General features: G+C 38.2%; 1 protein-coding gene across 3 annotated transcripts in view; it reads left to right on the top strand.

The window, feature by feature from the left end:
• LOC130170562 (arf-GAP with coiled-coil, ANK repeat and PH domain-containing protein 2-like) overlaps positions 1-15,124 on the top strand; it is a 51,470-nt gene extending 36,346 nt beyond the window's left edge. For 2 of the 3 annotated variants that reach the window (XM_056377994.1, XM_056377995.1), the window contains 15 exons: positions 323-435; positions 1,111-1,162; positions 1,940-2,040; positions 2,204-2,309; positions 2,736-2,944; positions 3,953-4,022; positions 4,279-4,373; positions 4,728-4,930; positions 5,716-5,817; positions 6,361-6,453; positions 7,068-7,300; positions 7,690-7,799; positions 7,907-8,017; positions 8,665-8,726; positions 12,790-15,124. In XM_056377994.1, the coding sequence (XP_056233969.1) occupies positions 323-435; positions 1,111-1,162; positions 1,940-2,040; positions 2,204-2,309; positions 2,736-2,944; positions 3,953-4,022; positions 4,279-4,373; positions 4,728-4,930; positions 5,716-5,817; positions 6,361-6,453; positions 7,068-7,300; positions 7,690-7,799; positions 7,907-8,017; positions 8,665-8,726; positions 12,790-12,893 (1,764 nt within the window). In that variant the 3' untranslated portion in view covers positions 12,894-15,124. The remainder of the gene's footprint in view (positions 1-322; positions 436-1,110; positions 1,163-1,939; positions 2,041-2,203; positions 2,310-2,735; positions 2,945-3,952; positions 4,023-4,278; positions 4,374-4,727; positions 4,931-5,715; positions 5,818-6,360; positions 6,454-7,067; positions 7,301-7,689; positions 7,800-7,906; positions 8,018-8,664; positions 8,727-12,789) is intronic. The other variant, XM_056377996.1, reaches the window with a different exon arrangement.
• The last annotated feature ends 7,689 nt before the right edge of the window (positions 15,125-22,813 follow it).

Genomic DNA, 22,813 nt, shown 5'->3' with positions numbered 1-22,813 from the left:
ATTAGAGGTCTTCCACTATTTTGTTACATACCCATTAAACCTTGACTCTCAGGCAATAAATTGGTTGGAATAGATTATTACTCTGTAAGCATAAGGCTGTTGTTTCTGTCTTTTCTGGTTCATGGTGTGAAACATCATTCTGGTCAGTGTGAGCAGTGGCTGTGCTGCTCTGCACAAGGTCATTTAGTACTTATTAGTCCACATTTGTCACCTCAGAGAAAATCATCAGCACCAAAAGATCTACGAGGATAATGTGGGAGAAAAAATATTTTAACACGGTGATTGTTTGTGTTCTTTTCCTTCCTTTCCATCTTTTTTTCAGGATTTCTCGCATGACGACACCAAGCTGGAGTACAATGTGGACGCAGACAACGGCATCGCCATGGAGGGTTATCTGTTTAAGAGGGCCAGCAATGCCTTCAAGACATGGAATAGGTACAGCAGACGCACTTCAATTAGCAATTTTATGAATACATTAAATTCAATTTAATGACAAAGAATAGCTGGTGTGGGCTAATAATGGATTAAAGAAGGCAAGCACTGTCATCAAAATTTAGAACTGAGATATGAAAGGTGTTTTACATTTTAATGCCTCAGCAAGTGCTTTAAACATGTTTAGAGAAGGTTTTTTTTCATTTTTATAATGACTGCAGGAATATAATTGAGTAAGCATAAGAAGGAAGAGGTAATGCCTGAGTGGACAAATTGAATGAAAATTTTAATGCATTTCATGTCCCTCAATTCACCCTCTCACCTTTGTCTTTTCAAGTTGACCCATATAACTCAGGTTGTATTCATATTCATACATTCACATAGATATTGCTGTTCCTTTCATAATTTTATTCCAAAGAAATAATTGAATTAACACACTGTTGTACATATAGCATAATGCACATATAGGTTTTTAGAATACCATAGTTTACTGTGTTTAAATACACTCTGTTCTAACATGAGCTCACACAGTCTCACACCTCTTGAACCGTTTCATCTACTCATCGATTCTCTCTGGATATCAAAGTATGTCAAATTGTGTGATTTTTAGGAGCGTCACTGGTAACTGCATGTGACTTTGTTTTTTTGGCTTTTATTAAACTCATGATCTCCTTTCAGACGTTGGTTCTCCATCCAAAACAATCAGCTAGTGTACCAGAAGAAATTTAAGGTATGTCAAGTGACTCCCTGAGCACCAACCACGATCAAATATGCATGTGTTTGACTTCCAGCACAAATATCCCTCCATGTATTTTTAACAGGATGCCGTAGCCTCTCTTTAGAGCAGTAGCAGCCAATTCAAAACGAACGTTTGTTGTAGGACAAACCGCAGCTGTATGTGAACATGTGTTTCTGTGTGTAACTGTTATGTAAGATGTAGCCATTGAGCCATTGTGCAGCTCAAGTCACATTCTGAGTTATTTAAAAACATTTAAGTTAATGTACATTTAACATACATGTGTAGCACTGATGAAAGGATTGTGTGTAGTATTTTATTACCAAGGAAAAATGTTATTTTTGCTACATTTTAACAGCAGTTGGACAAAAACCAGCTTGTAGCTGGGTTAGACACTCTCTGCACTGGCAAGTAGGCAAAGGAAATATTACATTTAGCTAGTTTATTCAGTAATGGCCCCTTCTCTCAGGCTGGGAACGCTACAATTTTTGCAGTTTCTCTGTGCCCTCACAGCAGAGGATAAACACAGCGACCCATTATATATTTACCAAAGTTAGACAAACATGTAACAGCTGTTTGATTAGATGAATTGGTTGTTAGATGTGGACCGTGTCATTGTTTTTTGTCAGCAGGTCTGTTTTAAATACTGCAAGGGATCAATAGCAAGATTTTAAAAAAGCAGCACGTTTACCATGTTATGTGGAAAATCTTTGGTCCTTCAGTGGTGTTTGTGCATTGTGTTTAACCAAAGTGGCTGTTTTGTTCCCTCAGGACAACCCTACAGTGGTGGTAGAGGACCTTAGGCTATGTACAGTCAAACACTGTGAAGACATAGAGCGTCGCTTCTGTTTCGAAGTGGTGTCGCCCACCAAGTAAGTTTGAGTCACCGAAGTATTGCTCTCTATCAGTCTAATGAGCACAGCAATATGTTAAAAAATAAGGTGGTGTGCTAGTGTATCCAACCCCTTCCACATGCACACACATAGACACACATTGGGCAGACAGCAGTGGTGTGATGTCTCTCTGTCCCAACAGGAGCTGTATGATGCAGGCAGACTCAGAGAAGCTGCGACAGGCCTGGATCAAAGCCGTCCAGAACAGCATCGCCACCGCCTTCCGCGACAAGGGAGATGATGGCGAGGTAAAAACCAGACACAGTCAGACTGATACGATGGTTGAAATGGTTCATATAGACAAATACATCACATAAGAGATAAACATCCATCCTATTCACCACAGTGCTAGTAAAATAAATAAGAGTATTCCACGCGGGAGAAACTTAGGGAAAACAAAGAAAGTTATTTTATGTTTTATGATTTATTTGTTCCTTTGTCATATAATCTAGTATTGAAACATGCATTAATATATATTTATGTATATAACACTGACTTGCTATGCTTAAATTTCTGTTAAGTCATTTTCCATTTAGTATCCCGTAAATGTTTGCTTCTCAAAATTACCCCAAAAGGATTCCTTCCCAAAGTTTCCTTTCATCCTGTCCTTACTTAATAAATCATCACTTCCTCTTTTGGATGACTGTGTACATCTCCCATCTCTCTCATGTTAGAAGCTGGACAGGAAGTCGTCCACATCAACAGGGAGTCTGGACTCCAGTGGGGAGCCAAAGGAGAGATCGCTCAAAGGAGAGAGCGCCCTGCAGAAGGTCCTGGCCATCCCGGGCAATGCCTGCTGCTGTGACTGTGGCCAGCCGGACCCCCGCTGGGCCAGCATCAATCTGGGCATCACCCTCTGTATACAGTGTTCTGGCATTCACAGGTAAAGTACTGTGTTTTATTGTTTTATTGAGCAAATTCCTATTACATGCCTTTTCACAAACAGTTAAGCATACAAAAATGATATCAAAGTAGGACCTGCAATAATAAACTGATGTGGAAGATGTAGATAAATAGAATATCAAATTAAAAGCAAAATCACAAATGAAAACACAAAGTCAATCAATTCTTAACTAAACAACTTATACATTGAAGTGTTTCTAGAAAGGAGAAACTCACAGTAACTAATAAGCTCAAGGAACTAATGTTTATTTATTTATCACCTTGTAGGAATAGAGTTCATTTTAAGTTCATTTTGGTCGCTTTAGTTATGGAAAATGTTTTCCATCACAGTATATGTACAAAATGTTCTGGTCTTAAGGGATTTTTGAAATGTAAACACACTGATGTGAACACCCAGTCTGCTTGGGATGTTGTGACAATGTTTAATTACTTAGCAGGGTAAAATATTTAATTATTATTCAGGCCAAATAAGTGTGCAGGTCAGACCTCATGTTTTCCATGTAAAGCAAAAATCACACGGGAATCAGGCTTAACTTTCTCACTACAACCTAAAAAAGTAAATGCGATTACTTTTGTAGGATTTGTATTGTGATTTCCAAACCAGGGTGGGTTGAAAAATTATTAAATTATTCATTTAATTAAGGATTAAGGAAGGATTAAGGATTATACAAATTATAATCCCATAAATTAGTCAATTTTTGACATCTGTAAATCTCTGCCACTTTCCTTCTAGTTATATTTTTTAAAACTTAAAGATACATGTATATAAAGGCATAGTGCTGTCCGAGTACTGGCCATTCATTTAAGAAGTGCATTCTGTACATACAGGGTTTTTCATTATCAGTTCTGCTAAATCTGTAAATATGATGACCTCCACCTTGTGGCTAAAACCTTAACTACACTTGTATGATGAAAAGTATTGACTTTACGGCATTTAACCCTGTGGCCCACTTACAATAAAAAGTATTTGGTTTTTTTTCATCCGCAGGAGTCTTGGAGTGCATTTCTCTAAGGTTCGGTCTCTGACTTTGGACACATGGGAACCAGAACTGCTTAAGGTTAGTCAGGAAGAGCTGATGTACATAAACAATGTACCTGAACTGTTCAGCTCAAACTGAAAGTCTTTTCTTTTATTAAGTTCTTTCTTGCTAACTTTTAATATATTTTTATGGCACACATTTAATTTCTCTTTAACTGTTTCCTGATGACAACCACTGTCTGATCCATTTAGCATGTGTAACTTAGTTAAGTCTCTACTGCCTGGCTGATTATCCAGCTGTGTTGACAAATCTTTCGCTGTTTTTTTTTTCACAGTTGATGTGTGAATTGGGAAACAAAGTGATCAACGAGATCTATGAGGCTCGGCGAGAGGAGCTAGGAGCCAGAAAACCACAGCCAGGAGACCCGAGGTACAGTCCTACAAGATATATGTTGGTATTTTCAGACCTAAAGAAAATAAATTCTGCAGGTAAATAAATATGTGTATGAATATTTTCTTCTCTTGATTAATTTCTCACTGGATTTGTTCTTTTGTATTAAGAACTTTTTGTGTTTCTGACATTGTGAAGGAGACTTTCCAATTTTTATAAAAGAATACAATAGAATATAGGTAATACTGTCTTAATATATATGAGTTTGATTAAATCTGGATACATTAAACTCCCAGTCTGCTGCTGGTGTACACCTTCTGTATCAAACTGTGCCTGGATGGAGTAGAGAAATGGTAGTAAAAATCTACCATCTATGCTTCTTGTTTCTACCAGACATGAGGTAGAGGCCTACATCAAAGCCAAATACGTGGACCGCCGGTTTGTACGCCGGCCGTCAGACGAGGAGCTTCGCAACAAAGTGGTCACTCTGAGCAAACAGGAGAAGAGGCTGAGCAGTAGCTCTGAGCATCTTCCCCCAAGACCGCCTCCTCCTACCCCCAAACTCCGACCTGGTTCAAATGCCTCCGGACAGACAGGTCAGCATAAAAATAAATGTAAAACACACCCTTGTGTTTTCAAACAATATACACGATCTATTTCGCAACAAAACTCATTTAGACCAGACAGCGTACTGGATTTTAGCTGGATGGGTCGCCAACTCCAACAAGCTGTAATGTTTGAAAACAAGTATTTTGAGAATTGAGTTATTAAAAATCAGTTGATGGAGGCTTGGCTATTGGGTTAGTTTTTACCCCTTGGTTTAATCGTTTTCTCTAATCCTCCAAAACAAATTGATTCTTATTTTCTGCAACCCAAATGACCTGTTTCCTAAACCATTTTCAGTTTGAATGTTTGTTATAACATGTAAGTAACAGAACTTTTAGTGCTTCTTAAAAAACAAATTACACTGCATCAGGAGGACAAAGCTTCTATTATATGCTGTATATGATTTGTATATGGTTTGCACTGCTGTGAACAAGGGTCCACCCACCCGGCATACTGTGTGTTCTTTGTGAGCAGCATATGTCTAAGCCTTCTTTGCCTCCCATTGCTTCTTGTAGTCAGTCTCCTCTGGTGTCAGCTGAGCTGGTAGTCTAACTGTCTGTGCTTTCACCCTTCTCTCCTCTCTCTCCTCTTCCTCAATTTCTCTTTTTTCACACTCTCTCTTTCCTTTCCTCTTGTGGCCGTTTTGTGCTTCTGTACTAACCCCTGCTCTCACCGCCTACCCCCCCCCCCCAACCCCCCAACCCCCCCCCCCCCCCGACACTCAATTTACTGCCTTCACCCTCCAATATCCAAACTCCCATCATCCCTTGCGTAGCTGTTGCCAGCGGCTTGGAGGCCCGCCGCGACTCTCTCTTCTGTCCTGACGAGCTTGACTCGCTCTTCTCCTACTTTGACACCTCCTCCAAGCTCAGGAGCAGTAAGTACTAAATGCTTAGTGTTTCGCTTGCTTCTCCACCCCCTCTTTTCATTCGTGTTCACTGCTTCGGGGCTGTGGACTAACAACCTTCCATCTACACCTCTGTTCCTCCCTCATCCAGACCCTCCTAACGGACCATCCCATCATGTTGCAGAGCGTACCGTGTTTTGTTTTTCCTGTGGGGTTTTGGGAGTGTTTCTCTCACACATGGTTTTGGTCAGTGTTTGGTATATGCATTTGTATCTGTCTTGTCGTATTTTTGGTACCAAGGGACCTGAAACATAAGGTGATGGTGAGGATCTGTCATTCAGTTCTCTTTCTGTTGATTTCAGCCGGGGTCTTGTGTGCACACTTACTGTACAAAATATAAGGACCTCCTGCTGTTTCTGGTTATGGAAAAGAAATGAGCAGATGTTATCTAGGAGATGTTGAAATTTTGTTTTAGGTACAGAAAAGCAAATGCCCAAAGGCTACATGAGGAGGATGTGCGAGATGACGATTGTCTTGTTCCACAAAAAGTGATCCAGACTCTTTGCCTTACAGTAAAAAGTGCAGACAGTGGCATCCAAAACAGCGCTGATGGAAGCAGGGAAATGCTGGCCAACACCCCCTCCAATAACAGCCTGACAGATGCAGGTGAGACACACAAACCCAAATCAAACCCTCTGTCAGCACACTGACATCCACACCTATCTAAATCTAATAGCCACGTTTAAACGGCATCTAGCACAAGCATTAGTGGGACAAAGCGATGTTTGGAGGACAAGAGAGAAGAAGAGGACAGAGAAAAATGGGAAATTGAAGAACCACAGGTTAGAGATAGAAGGTTAGAGATGAGAAGAAAGTTATAGACCAGCTAAGTAAGTCTCTCATTTTCCCAGTTTTCCAATTTCTAGTAATTTAAAGCCAAAATCTGGAAAACCTGATAAAAGAATATAATGATGATCTCAATCCGATAAAAGTTTGGAATTTATGCAAATAGTTTGAAAATCTATTGTGGGGAAAACCAATGCATTACAATACACACAAGTTGTTCATCTACTTGTTAACCCACCCTATTTCACATACTGCACTGTATTTATTGGTGTGAAATAATGTTCCTGGTGTAAAGTTGCATGTCGTGTTGTCTTAGTTGATTATAAAAAATGAAGTTCTAGAAAAAAAATCAAATTCTCACTTTGGAAAACATAAACTTTTGTTGAAAGTTTATGTTCACCTTCTAAAGACATATCTTTCCTCCCATTTCTCAGATGCTGCTGAGTCTCCGCCCATGCCCATGCCTGCCACGCTGCCTCCTCCGTCGCCCTGTAAGGAGATGGTTTTCTATGAGCCCAAGGAGTACAGCCCAGGTCTGCAGCTTTACTGGGCTTCATGTGCCCGCAGCCTGCCAGACATGGCAGAGGCACTGGCCCACGGAGCCGAGGTCAACTGGGTCAACACGGAGGACGACAAAAGGACGCCGCTTATCATGGCAGTGCAGGGGGTAAGTATGGCAACAGATTATCCAGTCAGTTTGGTATCATTTACTGTCAGACTCAGTCAAAGTGTTGCATGTGTAGGATGTAAAGCCACATCAGTGTATTGATGAAGTTTCAGCCAAATAATTTTCAGTGTAACATAACAAGTCTCGAAATGATAACACTGAGTAAGACTAAAGTACACACCACACAACCTCAGGATTGTGGAGCACATTATTGCTAAAAGTGCACAGATGGATGATGTGATGAAGGCCTGTGCAAACAGTGTATATTGCTCGTGTGAACATTAAAAAAAAAAAAAGAAGAAGAAAAATTGAAATGACATTGTACTGCTTAATGTGCTTTGTCACTTGATGATAATAATCCAGTGTGTCATATCAATGTTTAATTTCAGGGTTCACTGGTCACCTGTGAGTTTTTGCTTCAAAATGCAGCTAATGTGAATCAGCAGGACACTCAAGGTCGGGGACCCCTCCACCACGCCACCATGCTGGGACACACAGGGTTTGTTTCCACATCTCCCTGCCATCACCACTACACCTGTTACACAGAGAATATTGGTATATTGAAGAGCGTCATATAACTCAGATTGTGTTTGATCTGTGTTTCAGGCAAGTGTGTTTGTTCTTAAAAAGAGGAGCAAATCAAAATGCTGCAGACATTGATGAGAAAACACCCCTGGCCATAGCGGTGGAGGCAGCCAACGCAGATATTGTCACGCTGTAAGTGTCATCTCTATTATCATTATTATTATTTATTATTGTCTCTATTTTATGCTGGGAGAGTTGTCTCAGCACTGTGAAACCCAGACAGCAACAGCACTTTTAGGTGAGGGGGTGAATTAACAGTGAACTGCTCAGTGTCACTAAATAAATCCTGACAGGATAAAACAAGACCCAGATTCAGAGCAGACATGGCCAGTAATGACTAACTCACTTTACATTATTAAAACTATGCTGTTCAAATACAAGAATACATTATACTTTTGGTGGTTTTATTACAAGCTGAAAGAGCTGAGATGCTTCTGTCAAAACCTCACCCAGCATGTGTCTGCAGTAAAAATGGAGTGGCAGCTTTTTTGGCCACAAGATGTCACCACTCAATCAGAATAGAGGTAGAAAAAAGTCAGACTACCTCCTGTACTTACGTGTACGGTAATCAGAAATTGGTAACAGGCTTTCATTTGCCAGTCAGAACTGAGGATGTTTATTATATATAATATATGTATAATATACTGTATGTATAAGAACGGACAATATATCTGGCATGTCTGAGAAATGAGCTTCAGGAAAAGAAAAAGTAAGAGTTTGATCACTGACACTATATTTCTGTAGATCTGAGACTCCCTGTTTCTTTACTTGCTCCCTAGGTTGCGACTGGCGAAGATGAACGAGGAGATGCGAGAGGCAGAGGGGCCCTACAGCCAGTCAGGTCAATATAACACCAACAGCCCCACCGAAATGCAGTACAGGAAGTGCATGCAGGAGTTTATTAGCCTGCAGCTGGACGAAACTTAATTAAACTGTCCACTCATGTCCAAACACAGGAGCCACATACTGTAAAACCAGGCTCCCCAGAGGAAATGTAAAGCCCACGTTTCAGAGTTGGGGTCAGTTGACTTAAAAACAGCAGAATAACAAGAGGATGGCCTAAATCCCCACACAATTCATTCTCAGTGGTTTGATCACAAGATGGAGGTATCTTCTTTATTAAGAGTCCTCCAGGTTAGGTGATATTTGATCCACTGACTGTAATGATTGATTAGAGTGAACTGAATCCAACTCTGTCTCAGTTGTGCTCCTGTGTCTTGCTGTAACTCTGAATGCAACCTCTACTTTAACCTCCCAGCTCCCGCCAGGTGCTGGGAGAACTGCACCTTTGTCTGGTATAGCATCAGGTGCTAGACTGTGTTAATGTGACAGGGTTAAAGCCATCGACTCTGGACATTACTGAAGAGTTTTGTTCCAAAGTGGAACATCCGCTTTTTCAGTTAAGTGACTGTTACTGATGTAGAATTATTGATAGCACAAATTTAGAAGAAACAGTGTCACTTTTTACTAGATAGTCTGTACTTCCTCCCTTTTAAGTGTAAACTATGTTACTTTTGTTGATTCCCTCTGTTTTAGAGGTTTTCAATGATTTATAGTAAATAATGGGAAATGTGGTTTTTTGGGGCTAAAATACTCTGTGTCTTTCAATTAGTATTGTGTCTCTGCTATCAATCACAGTATCTGCAAAAAACTAGCTACCCAGTAACTGCCACCAGTATCCAGTGACACTCAGACCTCAAAGTGAAGGCAGTTTTCACTATCTGGCAATAATTGTGACTTTTGAATGACATTTTTTATTATCTGAACAGTCTGGAGAGGCTTAATGTGTGTGTATAAACCGCCAAGTTTCATCTTAAAGAAGTCATTTATGCACATTCCTATTGATGCTTATGCAACTATTGTACCTTTTTCCGTGACTGTAAGGTTCCCATTTGAAGTCTTAACAATTTTCAAGGCCTGTTTACTTATTTGAAGTGTTTGTTGTCCAAACATGATGCATCTTGCTTGTGGTCAGAAAAAAGAAGTCTATTTTACAACAGTTTTCTTTTATAAAGATAATTCTAGGAACCGTATAATAAGTATACATAGTGTACATGTTGTAAATGATGTGCATACATACATTTCTTTATAGTCTGACAGAATAAGCAGAGTTGAGAGTAACTCTGGTTGCACAGAGGTGAATGCCATGAGGGACACATCCTTGCTTTTCTTGTTTTGATTGTGATGTATTTACTTCCTGTTTTGACAATATTGTGTCTTGGTTATTAGTCGGTTAAGTGTGCTTGCCCATGATAATGGGAAATCCAGAATTGTAAGACGAAGGGCCTTTTAGTGCCATCGCATTGATCGTCTCGAATGTTAGTGGATTTGTACTCAGATATAGACAAACCATCAGAGGATGGTATATGGTCAAGCAACAAGTGCAATAGTCTAGAAAAATGTCCACATGTAACCATGTATAGCTTTTTATCACCTGCTAGTACTAGCTTATATTTATCTTAATCATATGTGAGCTTTACAGAAAAGTGAAGTAGATATTCACTAAGAATGTGTCCAGAGATGAGTGTGAGGCTCAGAGTTTTATTGATAGTGAATGGAGAAAAAAAAAAAGATCCAAGCGTACCCCAGTTTCATCCCACATCTCCGCACCATGCAGCCCCAAATCATTGAAGGGCACCAAAGCACTTTGATTCAATGGTCATTTCTGCTGATTCACATTGATGGAGCAGCGCAAAACAATATGTCGCGTCTTTAATTGCTGACTTGTCTGGAGATGCGCTGGCTTGTTAGAATAGCGATTGCTGACTGTGTTGTGATTGCAGACAAAGTTTTTATGTCCTTCAGAGTAGATACTGAGGGGTTTCTACCATGTTCTTAGATTGTAAGGAAAAGGAACTCGTGCATTTATGTGTGTTGATGACATGAGGATGAGGATATACTCCGAATTGTCATCCATTTTTCCAAAAAATTATAAAGCATGTTAGATTGAGGGCTAGATGTGCTGCTGTAGGTAGCCTGAATGCTGCTTTTTTAAAAAGTGGAATATCCTCTGTGGTCATTTTTCACTTTTTAAAAATGAGACAGGAATGTTTTGGACCTATGACAAGAAATTCTTCTTCTTATTTTTTTTAGCATGTGCAATAGTTGTTGATAGAGACTGATACAGAAACTTTTGCTAGCGGTCGTTGCCTGAAAGGTCAACAGCGGACACACTTAGCAGTGATCATGAGAGGAACAGAAGAAGGCTCGTCTTTAGCAGAAGGAGCAGAGTAGAGTGTGAAGTATGTGCTTCCAGTCACTGAATGATCCTCCCGTCGTTTCGCTTTGTGAGAGGATTCGCCTTGCGCCAGCATCAGCTCTGTGTCCTCTTTGATACCTGAGGGCCTCTTCATCAGCGCCTCCAATCAGCTGATGAATGATGGGATGTTCAGGGGTGATGAATGTGAGGGAGAACTGACCTCATCAATCCTGCCTCCTCCCCTTTTTTTTAATTAAAATTACAGTTCCCTCGACTCAAGTGTTTCTACTTGATTGAGTATGTAGAAGCAGTGCAGAGAAGTGGTTCTCAGCCTGGCTCTGTGATTTTTGTGGTTGTTTAAACTTTGATTTATGGAATCTGTGGGGGAAAGGTATATATATTTTTAAACATAATGATAATTCATTCGTTATTTTCATAAATATGTTTTTCTTAAATCAATATTTGTCTCCTGCTGTCTTCTAAAAATGGCTTAAAACCCCAAAAAGGGAAATTTTAAACACAACAACTCAAACAGGTTGAGAACCGCTACACTCTTCTTTATTGCTCTCATCCACGTCGCTCTGTAAATTCACCCTCTCGGTTCTGTATTTTGCTTTTCTTTTTTCACTCTCCTCCCCAGAGTTTGTGCCTTTCTTCTGTTCTTCTGTTTTCTTTGGGGTGCTGAGGCCAACACAACTGTATTTTTGTACATAAACTCCTGCACTTTAAACACAATACAGTTGTTGACAAAAACTATTCTCTGTGGGCTTGTCTTTTCTTTCTGATTCAATTTCCAGTTGCTGAAAAGGCTTTCTGGCTGTTTTTCACAAACATTTGCCTTTTGCTTCCTCTGTTCTTTCCCGTCTTTTCTCTGGCTCTGTGTTGATCTGTTTCATATTTCGAGCCACGCTGACACTCTGACAGGTATGGCTGACTTTTTCTTTTTTTCATTCTTGTTCTGATGACATTGTCACTGTGCATAAACCCTTCACTCTGCAAAACACTTGATATTTTATCCTGCTCTGCACCTGCATGATGAGGCTTAGATGAATTTGGTCAAGAGAGACTAGATTTCTTGACTCTTGTAATATTCTATTGCAATTATTTGCAGCAGGGTGGTGTAGTGGGTAGCGAGATGGGCTCAGGCTGTGGTTGGAGAGCCCTTGTGCAGAACATCGAATTCTTCAAAAGGGAAACTTAAAGGGAGTTTCACTATAGGAATTGTCTGCTGACTCATAGTTTATTAGAGCATTTGCAGAAAACTTCAAAAAAATCATGCTAATGTTATTAAATGATACATTGTTATCATACGCTGTTGTCTCCGTGTGTTATGCTCCTGTGCCACAGCAGGAGATAAAGTTTGAGGTCATTTCTTACACTGTTGTAATACTGTACATGGTTACTGTTATTACGTTAGTAAATCATGTAGCGCTGGTGGTTCCCAACCTTTCTGGCTTTTGCCCCCTTTTAAAATGAAGCAATATTTACTTGTGGGGCTGTTGTTGTGAAGAGTCCTGCATCATATTCTTTGATTTGTTTAACAGGCCTGAAATAGTGAAGGTCTTCAGTGATTCATAAGGGAAAAAAAGCACAAATGAGCGGTCACAAAAAACCTTATGTAACAAATGTTGGGAACCACAGCTCTTGTCGGCCTTCTTTCTATTTTTGTCATTGCTCATGTCTTGTGTCCTCGTCGTTCTTGCAGGAGATGAAACCTACCAGGACATTTTCCAGGACTTCACCCACATGGCCTCCAACGACCCGGACAAGCTGAACCGCTACCAGCAGTACGACCCGCAGCGACCCTGACACTCCAGAAACACCGTCCACTAGCACTGACACTGCCTGCTCAACCCGAGAGGCAAAGTAACGATGTCTGCCTCCACCTGGAAAGTCACCAGGTCATTTTTCCTCCAACATCGTTTAGAAACATCTGCATTAAAGCTGGTTAGTGCCACCACAGCTGGGACACATGCCACCATATCTAACGTGGCTGAAGCTCCCTTTCATCAGATTAATGCAGCTATGATTACAGCCCTTGTTTAAAAGTTCAAGCACTTCACTGGAGTGAAGGGGAGCTTCTGTGAATGGAAAATTCTTTTGTAACATTTTTTTAAAACTGTGCTCAGTAGGACCTATTACAATAAGTGAATGGTACAGTGTTGAAGCCTTTGAAAGGATTTACAGAGTTATAAAAAAAAAAAAAAATCAAACAATAATTGAAATCAATCTGAATGTAAAGCTACCAACAAGGCCGTCAGTTATTTTGACTGAGTTTAATCTTTCATATCACACTTTTTTTTTTTCAGTATTTAAGGAAAAAAAGAAGTGTGCTGCATCCGTTGTAAAGAGAGGTTAGTGCATGACAGACTGTTAAATCCTCCTTTTCAATTTTTAAGTGCTTCCTCTTTTCATAGGATTCTCTTTATGAGCATAGGCATCGTTTTTGTTCTATCTTGTTTTATGAACTCTCAACAGCGTATACATGGCAATATGCTTTTACTTATTTGCACAAACCTGTTTGTCTTAAATCGCCACTGATGTTTACCAATTTTGATGGTAAGACTTTGACGTGTTGAACAATGTACAGTGATTTATGGAAGTAAACATATTATTGATGCGTCTTTAATGTTTTTTTTTTTTGTTTTTTTTTTTAATGCTTGAGATTTCCCTCTGAATGATTTTAATTTCCCATGTTGTCACCACCTCAGTACCTGTGGTATGTCTCAGTGTGGCAATCGGCCCTTCAGCTTCTCCATTCTGTGTATCTGAAATAGCTTCAGTCGTCTGAGGGGACTGTGAATTTGTAGATTCAGTCTCATGCGGATATGAGAGTAAAAAGTTAAGAACTGTGCATCAGTCTGGACCTATAGAGTATACGTGGACATTTTATTCACATTTATTTTAGAATTGTCAGTAACACTTTATTTTTACAGGTTCATGATTTTGTAACAATTTCCACTGAGTTTTCCTGGAAGAAACTGTGTGATTTGTTAATAATTAAAATGAATGTAGGATTTTCCTTGAAAGAACCGTTCCATCTAGACACAAGTAAATGTTTATTTTATACTGGAAACCTTAAGGTTCAGTCCTTGTTGATTTGGCGACATCTGTGGTTACCGAGGTAACAGAAAGTGCATTTTAATACTACAGCAACTGTTCATCTAAGAGCTCATGGTGGCTGCTCCCACTCATTTCATTACTCTCTTGCTAAAGTGAAAAATAGTCAGTTGACTAAAAAATGCTGAGAATGACTGTCTTGTTTTGTAGATGTATTTTTGATTTAAAAAAAACAAAAAACAAACAAAAAAAACAAATGTTGGTGACAAATATACTGTGACTGCTTCACAATAAAAGCCACCCTATGTTTACCCAGTTTTTCTGGTAGCTTCCTTAGAAATTACTAAGAAATAATAAGGAAATGAAGGACCTATAATACAGTGAAAGGATACCAAAATACCATTCATAGTTGTTTTGTTTCGTTTTGTTTTTCAGAGGAAATTGCACAATCTGGTATTTCTGTAAAGATAAGTGGCCTGAGTTGTAAAGCCACTGTCATTTCATGTGTTGAGCTGTTAAAGAAACATTATAAGACCTAATTTAGACGGTATCAGCTGCCTTCACTGAAATGTTGAACTCAGAAATTAATTCTGCAAATTTCATATAGAAGTTATGCACTGTACTGTATGATGTTATTTTCTTTGTCATCCTCTTATAAAACTGTACAATCTTCACTTCTCTTTTGCATTTACAGTATATAGCAAGATAAAATATCTGTTTCAGAGGAAACCTTTGGCCAATGCAACATGGGATACAATTATTGTACATTTTGTACAGATGTTTTTGAATTCTCCAGAGAACTGAAGTATAAAGTTAGAGGTACTTGAATCATTAAATAAGCTTTTGTAAATGCTGTTCTTTGTATCCTTCGGTAATTTTAGCCCATTTTATATTGCCTGTCTGTAAACCAATATACATGTACTGTATATTCTACCTGTAATATGTAAGGACTTCAATACATACTGACTGAGGATCCATCACTGAATGTTGATTCTTTTCTTTTGTTTGCTTGCTTGTCTCAAGATTTAATTTGAACCCATGTGCATCATCTGTCTTCCTTAAAGTCATTACAGTAATGTGTTTGTCAGAATAGACTTGGTGTCCAAGTGGACTTCCACAAACTGGTATTTGACATGACTTTGTTCAAAGGACAATATGGAACTAGACACATCTTTCTCACCTCACAAGTTTCTCATGTGGAGAAAAAAAACATCTGGCAGTTCTCATAGAGTCAGAATATTTAAGGGTATACAAAATTATATTACAGAAGGATTAAAGAAAGAAAAATTGTCAAGACACACAAATATAAAAAATAATTCAAGGCAAAAAGGCTTCAACAAATTTCTCCCCGTTTCAAAAAGACGAGAGAGTCACCCCTCCTCTCAAAGGCAGGGTACTTCCTCTTAATCACAAATGAGTTTTTCAACAGCAAAGCTAAAGCAAAGCAGTATTTCAAGTCAGCCACTGTACACTTGGTCTATTAACATTTCTGTAGAACTGGCGTATTATGTTTTGTTTTTTATAAACAAGAAATTTTCTCAGTAAAGGAGATGCCAGCACTCACACTTAAAATCTTGTATGCCCCATATTGAAATCAAATACTATTGAAGTGTGAGTGCCGGCATCTCCTTTACCTTGTTTACTCAGCTACGACCGTGCACCCGATGCAGTTTCCTACTCGGGATTTGGAGTTGTGAGTGCTACTGCTGTTTTTCTCAAGATAAATTTCTAATTTTAGGTTTCAAGGTTGCAATCTGATGAAAAGAGTCTAAAAATACACAGCAGCTCTTCCATTTCTCTGTATCTTGCTCATTCAGTATAATTTCAGCTAATTTAACTGTTGGCTTTGTACATCGTAGTTAATGGCGGTGTCAGTCAAATACTGAGCTTTAATGTTAGGCACAATGTCCAAGAATCAGATTTAATTATTTTACATATTGAGTTGAAGTGTTTTTATATATTTACACACATGCTTTTATGTGGTTTGGAAGAAAAATCCTAATTGTTGCTACAGAGGCTTTAACTGATGTATGAGGTCAGAGTGATTCTTCTTCTTGAACTGTGCGTGAAGAAAAGTGGATTTTGAGATGTTGTAATTCTTTTCCATCCCTGTTGCTACTTTGCAGACTTTTTCTGAATAACCAGAGCTGTTTGGCTTTGCAGATAATAACTGTAATATATAATGTTTTATAATATACACGTCCAGCAGAGGGAGGGCTGCTTTTAGTCTTTGATTGTTTTCAAGGATACATTCTCGACATGTGGAGCCTGAAAATGCAGCTGGGATCCTAAGAGGCAACTTTATGTAAGTGAGTTTTTAATTAATTCACTTTATTCATTTTCACTTGGGAAATAGATTTTAAACCCCACATGAACCATAGTTTGTTTTTATGCAAAAAATAGTGATATGTTTCCATTTTATGTGGTAGTATGTTATTTTTTAAACACTGAATCTTGTTTTATCAATGTAAATAAACTAAACCTTCACAACTCTAATATCAACCTCAGCAGAGACTCTGTGTTAAACCCTAAACTGACATGGACATTATTAGTTTTTGATATATAAAGAGCTATTATTCATGCCTTCCAACTCGGCCTTGTACACAAATGAAGTCATAAATACATCCCCTTGCCAACCTTCATACACATCCATGAATATATTGCCCAGTCCCATTCCACCTTTAATAATTACAGCATGTTTATTTCTGCAGCTGTTTAAATGAGAGGCATGCAGGCCAGTAGTACCTACCACTTCAAATGAGTTATAGTCGTCTGTGTGTGTGTGTGTGTACAGTAGGCCAACCTGTATGTTTAGTCTGCCGCAAACTAATGTTCCTGAAAACACATCGCTTTTTCAACAATGATCGCAAGGTCATAATTCACCCCAATACTCCTGCACACACTCATGTTTAACATACAATACACCTTCTGAAATAGCAAGGGGAGTGTCAGCGTGTTTCTCGTCCTCACACTTCAAAATGTTGTGAAAACTGTGTCAAAGAAGGACGAAGCAGGATGACACGAAATAAATATGGGAGCAACTAGAAATGTGAAGTTCAGCCACCCCTGCTCTTTAGTTGATGTGAAGCTACAAACTTTATGTCCTTTGATCCCAATTTGGCCATTTTTTTTTTATTTTTCATTATTCCCTAATAACAATATAATGGCAATATATTTTCTAAATTGCCATTGTTATTTGGCACATGTGCAAAAAACCTGCAATAAGCTAATATTGGCTCATTTATTGGTCTAGCTATAACACAAAATATTACTGTAAACATAGTGAGACACAAGATGTCCAACTATGTTAAGTTGATGTTAACATAGTTGTATTTCATTAAGTAGTATTTTTGTGATTTATGTTTTTATTGTTTTAAAATAAAATTCATCCTGAATGACTAGAAAAATCTCTGATTGTTCTGCTAAAACACATTGTCATTTCAGTGATGTATTCTCCTCAAAACATGGTCTCTCGTTTTAATGTTTGTTTAAATTCTGTGCAGTAGTGTTGCAAGTAAATAAGTGATCTAATAAGTACTCTAAGTGAAATAAATATTAATGAACAAAGAAACAAAAAAGCAATAAAACAAGATTTAATGCTTTTCCTGCCCCCTAGAATTTTAAAGTAAAGATTTTAGCATTATGTATTCTTGTTACAGAGCCTTCGCAGGGCACTTTAACCATCTATATGTGCCAGTTTATATATGTGATCTGAGTTTTATACCATCTAAGGTTAAAGGTCATCCAATGCATGCCAGCCTGTCCCATCCGTCCAACGTGCCTGGCTCATGGGCTTTGCTCTGTGTATCGGCCACCGGGCCTTTTCCAGGAAGTCTGCGGTCTGCTCGCCTGTGGAGAAATGAAGGGCCGCCGCTGGAGATGTTTCCCTCCATAAAAACGCCATGTGCACAAACGCTGAGAGGGCCAAGCCCCATTAATGCCGCTCGGACTGCCAGGGACCAAACTACAGAACATATGCATGTTAACAAGTGACCGAGTCCAGTGGTGACTGAAGTCTTATTTTCTTCAAACAAATAAAAAAACACCAGTCAGATGAGATCATTTCACTGACTTGAAATGCAAATCCTAGTCTCAATTTTTTTTGGAATTCCATTAGTTTAAGGAAAATTTTAATAGTGAACACTAAACTGCATACACTGCAAGTTAAACCACAATTTATCTGACTATCTTTCGGACTATAAGGTATTTTTGCATGACTCCTGTCCAGACCTTATGGTGGACGCTCCTTCAGTCTCCCTGATCGCTGCTGTTTGACCAAGTAAGAAATGGTGATGATGGTGATGAATCATACCAAATTGTATTGTTCTATAATAATTTTAAGAGGAAGATGAACATTGAAGTAAGTTATGACCATGTTTGATTTTTTTAGAAGGTGTCGACAAAACCAGCTGTCAGCATAAAAGGTCATAAGTCATTTCAGATAAACAGAGGACCGTGTGTGCTGTTAACAGACGACACGAGCAGGATATTGTATTAGCGAAAATCATGCAGTGCGTGCAAGATCAACACATTAGCATAAAATAGTAAACCAACATTTGAAAGATGGCAGGGCGTAGCAAATCAGAACCTGATCACTTCCAAGTTTGTTCCTATGAGTAACGTTTCTCAAACTCCACTTTGCTAAAGAAAAGCCGTCATTCTGGTAGAAATACTTTGGTGTTTGTGCTACACAGAACAATCATGGCCCCCGAATCCTCAGCCATAAGCGCTAATGCTTGCTCTGCCCGTATTCACACTGAACACAAAGGTTCAGGTTTCATATTTTGGAGCACCCTTGTGCTGGGAATTCAAACAGTCCTGCCTGTATTCTCTAAATGATGATGATGAATGAACAGAGGGCATGAATAGGCACAGTGTTATAAGCACACTTTCAAATCCTCCACCACACTCAAATCTGACCTGGAGGGGAAAAAGGTGGTGGGTGTTAGACAACGTGCAGTAACGTGTTGTACCATGCACCTCCTTCACCTCCCTGCAGATCTACGCTTCATTCTCCAGATCTAGTGCTTGTTTAGTTTATGTCTCCACAGCATGCCTTCCCAGAATAGGCAGACCCAGCTGCTTCCACTCTTTTTTTTTCTTGCATTTTGTGCAGATTTTTTTTTTTCTTCTGACTGAAGCCTCCCCAGAGAGCAGAGCTCCACACCGCGGTGAGCAGTCAGCCGTCAGCCTTTCCAACAGGTCTCCCCAGCTGGGGGAAAAATTAGCCTGATGTCGCTCCTCAACCACCAGGTCTGGTGTCCAGCTGTTCTGACACCCAGAGGACGGAAACCTCCTCTCAGCCAGCTGCAGGGAACTCTGGAGGAGGAGCATTCAGCCAGTACTCCTCTTATCCTACCAAACATTTGTACAATAGGAGCCTAAAGATCAGATGACCTTTGCAACTGGTTAAAGTGCTGGTAAAAATACACTCTACTGCTTGAAAGACTACTTAAAGGATACATCTGGTCTGGTAGTAATTCAAGTAATAACTCTATGCTCTTCTTATTGTTGACAAATCCCATGAAAGAAAGACCAAAACCAACAATAAATGGATACGACTATCAAAAATTGTCTGTGTATCTAAAGTCTGATATAGTTTTGTTGTTCAAAAGCTATAAAAAAAACATTTAGATGAGCCACACTGTATCACATGTTCTTTCAATACCACAAACATGGGCACTGTGCTACCATTACTACCCACTAGAACACCAAATGTTTGTTAATTCGCAGCTAAAAATAGTCCCAATTAAATGCACCATTTCCTCCTGTTTGAGTGACATTTGCTGTAAACGAGGGAAGAAAAGAATTTTGCTTCTTAAAAAAATGTAATTATATATCTGTGACCTGTGTACAAAGATATATGATATATTCAGTTTATTATCATAGAAGACAAAGGAAAATAGCAAATATTCTCATTTAAGAAGCTCAAACCAGTAATTGCTTTTTTGCTTAAAAATGACTTCATTGCAGTTGTTGCAGCTTAATTTTCTATCATTCGACTAAACAATTAATCAACTACTCTATTCAGCTCTCGTTGTAATGTACAGCTTTACATCAAAATCTGAATCTGTGATCCTCCTATTTTTAAGTTAAGGGATTTACAAACACAACATTACTATTAATGATGAGGTATTGGAGCAACAAATTCATTGAATATGTCTCATTTTTATCTTAAATGGATTTGACCTTTTTTTCTTTTTTTTTACTCTTCAGCTTCACTGCAGTTTCATTTTCTCCAGATGGTATTTGTTGTTGCTGGGGGAAACCCATCTTTGAACCTTGTCCCCCTCAGGATAATTTCTCCAACCCTGAATCCATGTCACAAGCCAGGAGAACACCAGAAAGAATCCTGCACCTGCAGATCATCAAGCTCAGACCTCAGAGGTTATAAGAATGTAATTAATCAGTGATGTGTTGTTCAGGGATTAAATGCAGGTCTTGGACTTGCCTCTTGTCCTGCCCAGCTGCTGCTCACGGACACCAGCGACGACAGAGACCATTATATAACTCTTCAGACTGTTTTGACATCAGTCGCCCTATCTGGGCTCAGACGGGCCAAGTGAACATCAACACAGTAAACTTTAGTCTCTGGGCAGGGTTTAAGTAAACAGGCAGCCAGGAGATCCAAGAACTTGTTGTACTTCCTGAAGCTGTTCATTAAAAAGGTCAGAAACAGCCTCTGGTTGCGCATCATTAACTCTCCAGTGCTACTGAAGTTATTGAATCTACTCATGGCATCACTCATCTACTAAAATTTGTCACAAATTTAAAAATATACTAACCAAAAATTGCACTCAGGCTTCAACTTATAGTTAGTTGCCAACTACAAATAGCTTATTTTGTCCAAACAACAGTCCAAAACACAAAGGGTTGAAAGAATGAGTTGATAAACTGATAAGTGGATTGAAAGAACATTTATTACTTTTAATAATCAATCTTTTTCATGTAATAAATGTCAACCACTCTCTATAGCTCCAGCTTTTTAATTATAAAGATTTACTATTTTTTCTGTTTTGTGTCACTGTAATTTGAGTCATTTTGTGTTTTAATCTGTTTGGATAAAATGAGCAATCTGCAGTCACCAACTTCCGTTCAGGGAAACTGTCATGGGAATTTACACGATTTTATGACATTTTATGGACCAAAATTAAAAATTTATCAGTGATTTGAGAAATTAATAAATAATAATGAAAATAATCATTAGGCAATGCAGGTTTATTCATATGGTGCCTTTCAACAGCAAAGCAATTCAAAGTGCAGGGGGCATATGATTGGTCTCAACATTGGTAGGGCTGCAACAACCCCGCTACCCATCCAAAACAAAGAGAATAGCTTTTTAATGCCTTCAACCAAACGGTTTATTAACACATAAGACCTGAATTTACATTCAGGAATGCCAATATGCAAATGTGATATATACACATTGTATGTATGTGTGTTGAATTTCCATAACATTTATTTACATATGAAGTAAAATAACATCGATATTTAAAGTAGAGACTATATCTGTAAAAATCAAATATGAAACATGGTAGAAATTGGAGCAATATCATATATTGACAGAGATGTTTAGCTCATAGAAATATGTTTTTCAGTATGTTTGTTTATATTAGACACATAATTTACGTATGTATACATCCATCTCAAAGCTTGTCAGTATATGTTCAGCACAAAAACTACAAAGTACACTAAGGCAAAAAAATTCATAAAATGACACAGTATATTAGGTCATAAAAATAACATAATATACTGAGGCATAAAAAGTCATGAAAACAATAGAGTACAGTAGGACATAAAACATCACAGTACATATTAAGACATAAAAACTCATAAAAAAGTCATAGTATAGTAAGGAATAAAAAGTCATAAAAACTACATAGTATAGTAAGGCACAAAAAGTCATAGTATAGTAAGGCATAAAAAGTCATAGTATAGTGATGCATAAAAAGTCATAAAAACGACATAGTATAGTAAGGCATAAAAAGTCATGAAAACGGCATAGTATAGTAAGGCATAAAAAGTCATGCAAACAACATAATATAGTAAAGCATAAAAAGTCATAGTATAGTAAGGCATAAAAACTCATGTGAACGACATAGTATAGTAAGGCATAAAAAGTCATAAAAACGACATAGTATAGTAAGGCATAAAAGGTCATGCAAACAACATAGTATAGTAAGGCATAAAAAGTCATGGTATAGTAAGGCATAAAAAGTCATAAAAACGACATAGTATAGTAAGGCATAAAAAGTCATGGTATAGTAAGGCATAAAGAGTCATAAAAGAGACATAGTATAGTAAGGCATAAAAAGTAATGAAAATGACATAGTATAGTAAGGCATAAAAAGTCATAGTATAGTAAGGCATAAAAAGTCATAGTATAGTAAGGCATAAAAAGTCATAAAAACGACATCATATAGTAAGGCATGAAAAGTCATGAAAATGTCATAGTATAGTAAGGCATAAAAAGTCATAAAATCGACATAGTATAGTAAGGCATAAAAAGTCATGGTATAGTAAGGCATAAAAAGTCATAAAAACGACATAGTATAGTAAGGCAAACAAGTCTTAAAAACGACATAGTATAGTAAGGCAAAAAAAGTAATAAAAAGCGACATAGTATAGTAAGGCATAAAAAGTCATAAAAACGACATAGTATAGTAAGG

Source organism: Seriola aureovittata, chromosome 6, assembly GCF_021018895.1.
Source record: "Seriola aureovittata isolate HTS-2021-v1 ecotype China chromosome 6, ASM2101889v1, whole genome shotgun sequence".
Taxonomy (NCBI): Eukaryota; Metazoa; Chordata; class Actinopteri; order Carangiformes; family Carangidae; genus Seriola; species Seriola aureovittata.
The sequence above is the reverse complement of the archived record's forward strand: the minus strand, read 5'-3'. Positions and strand labels throughout refer to the sequence as shown.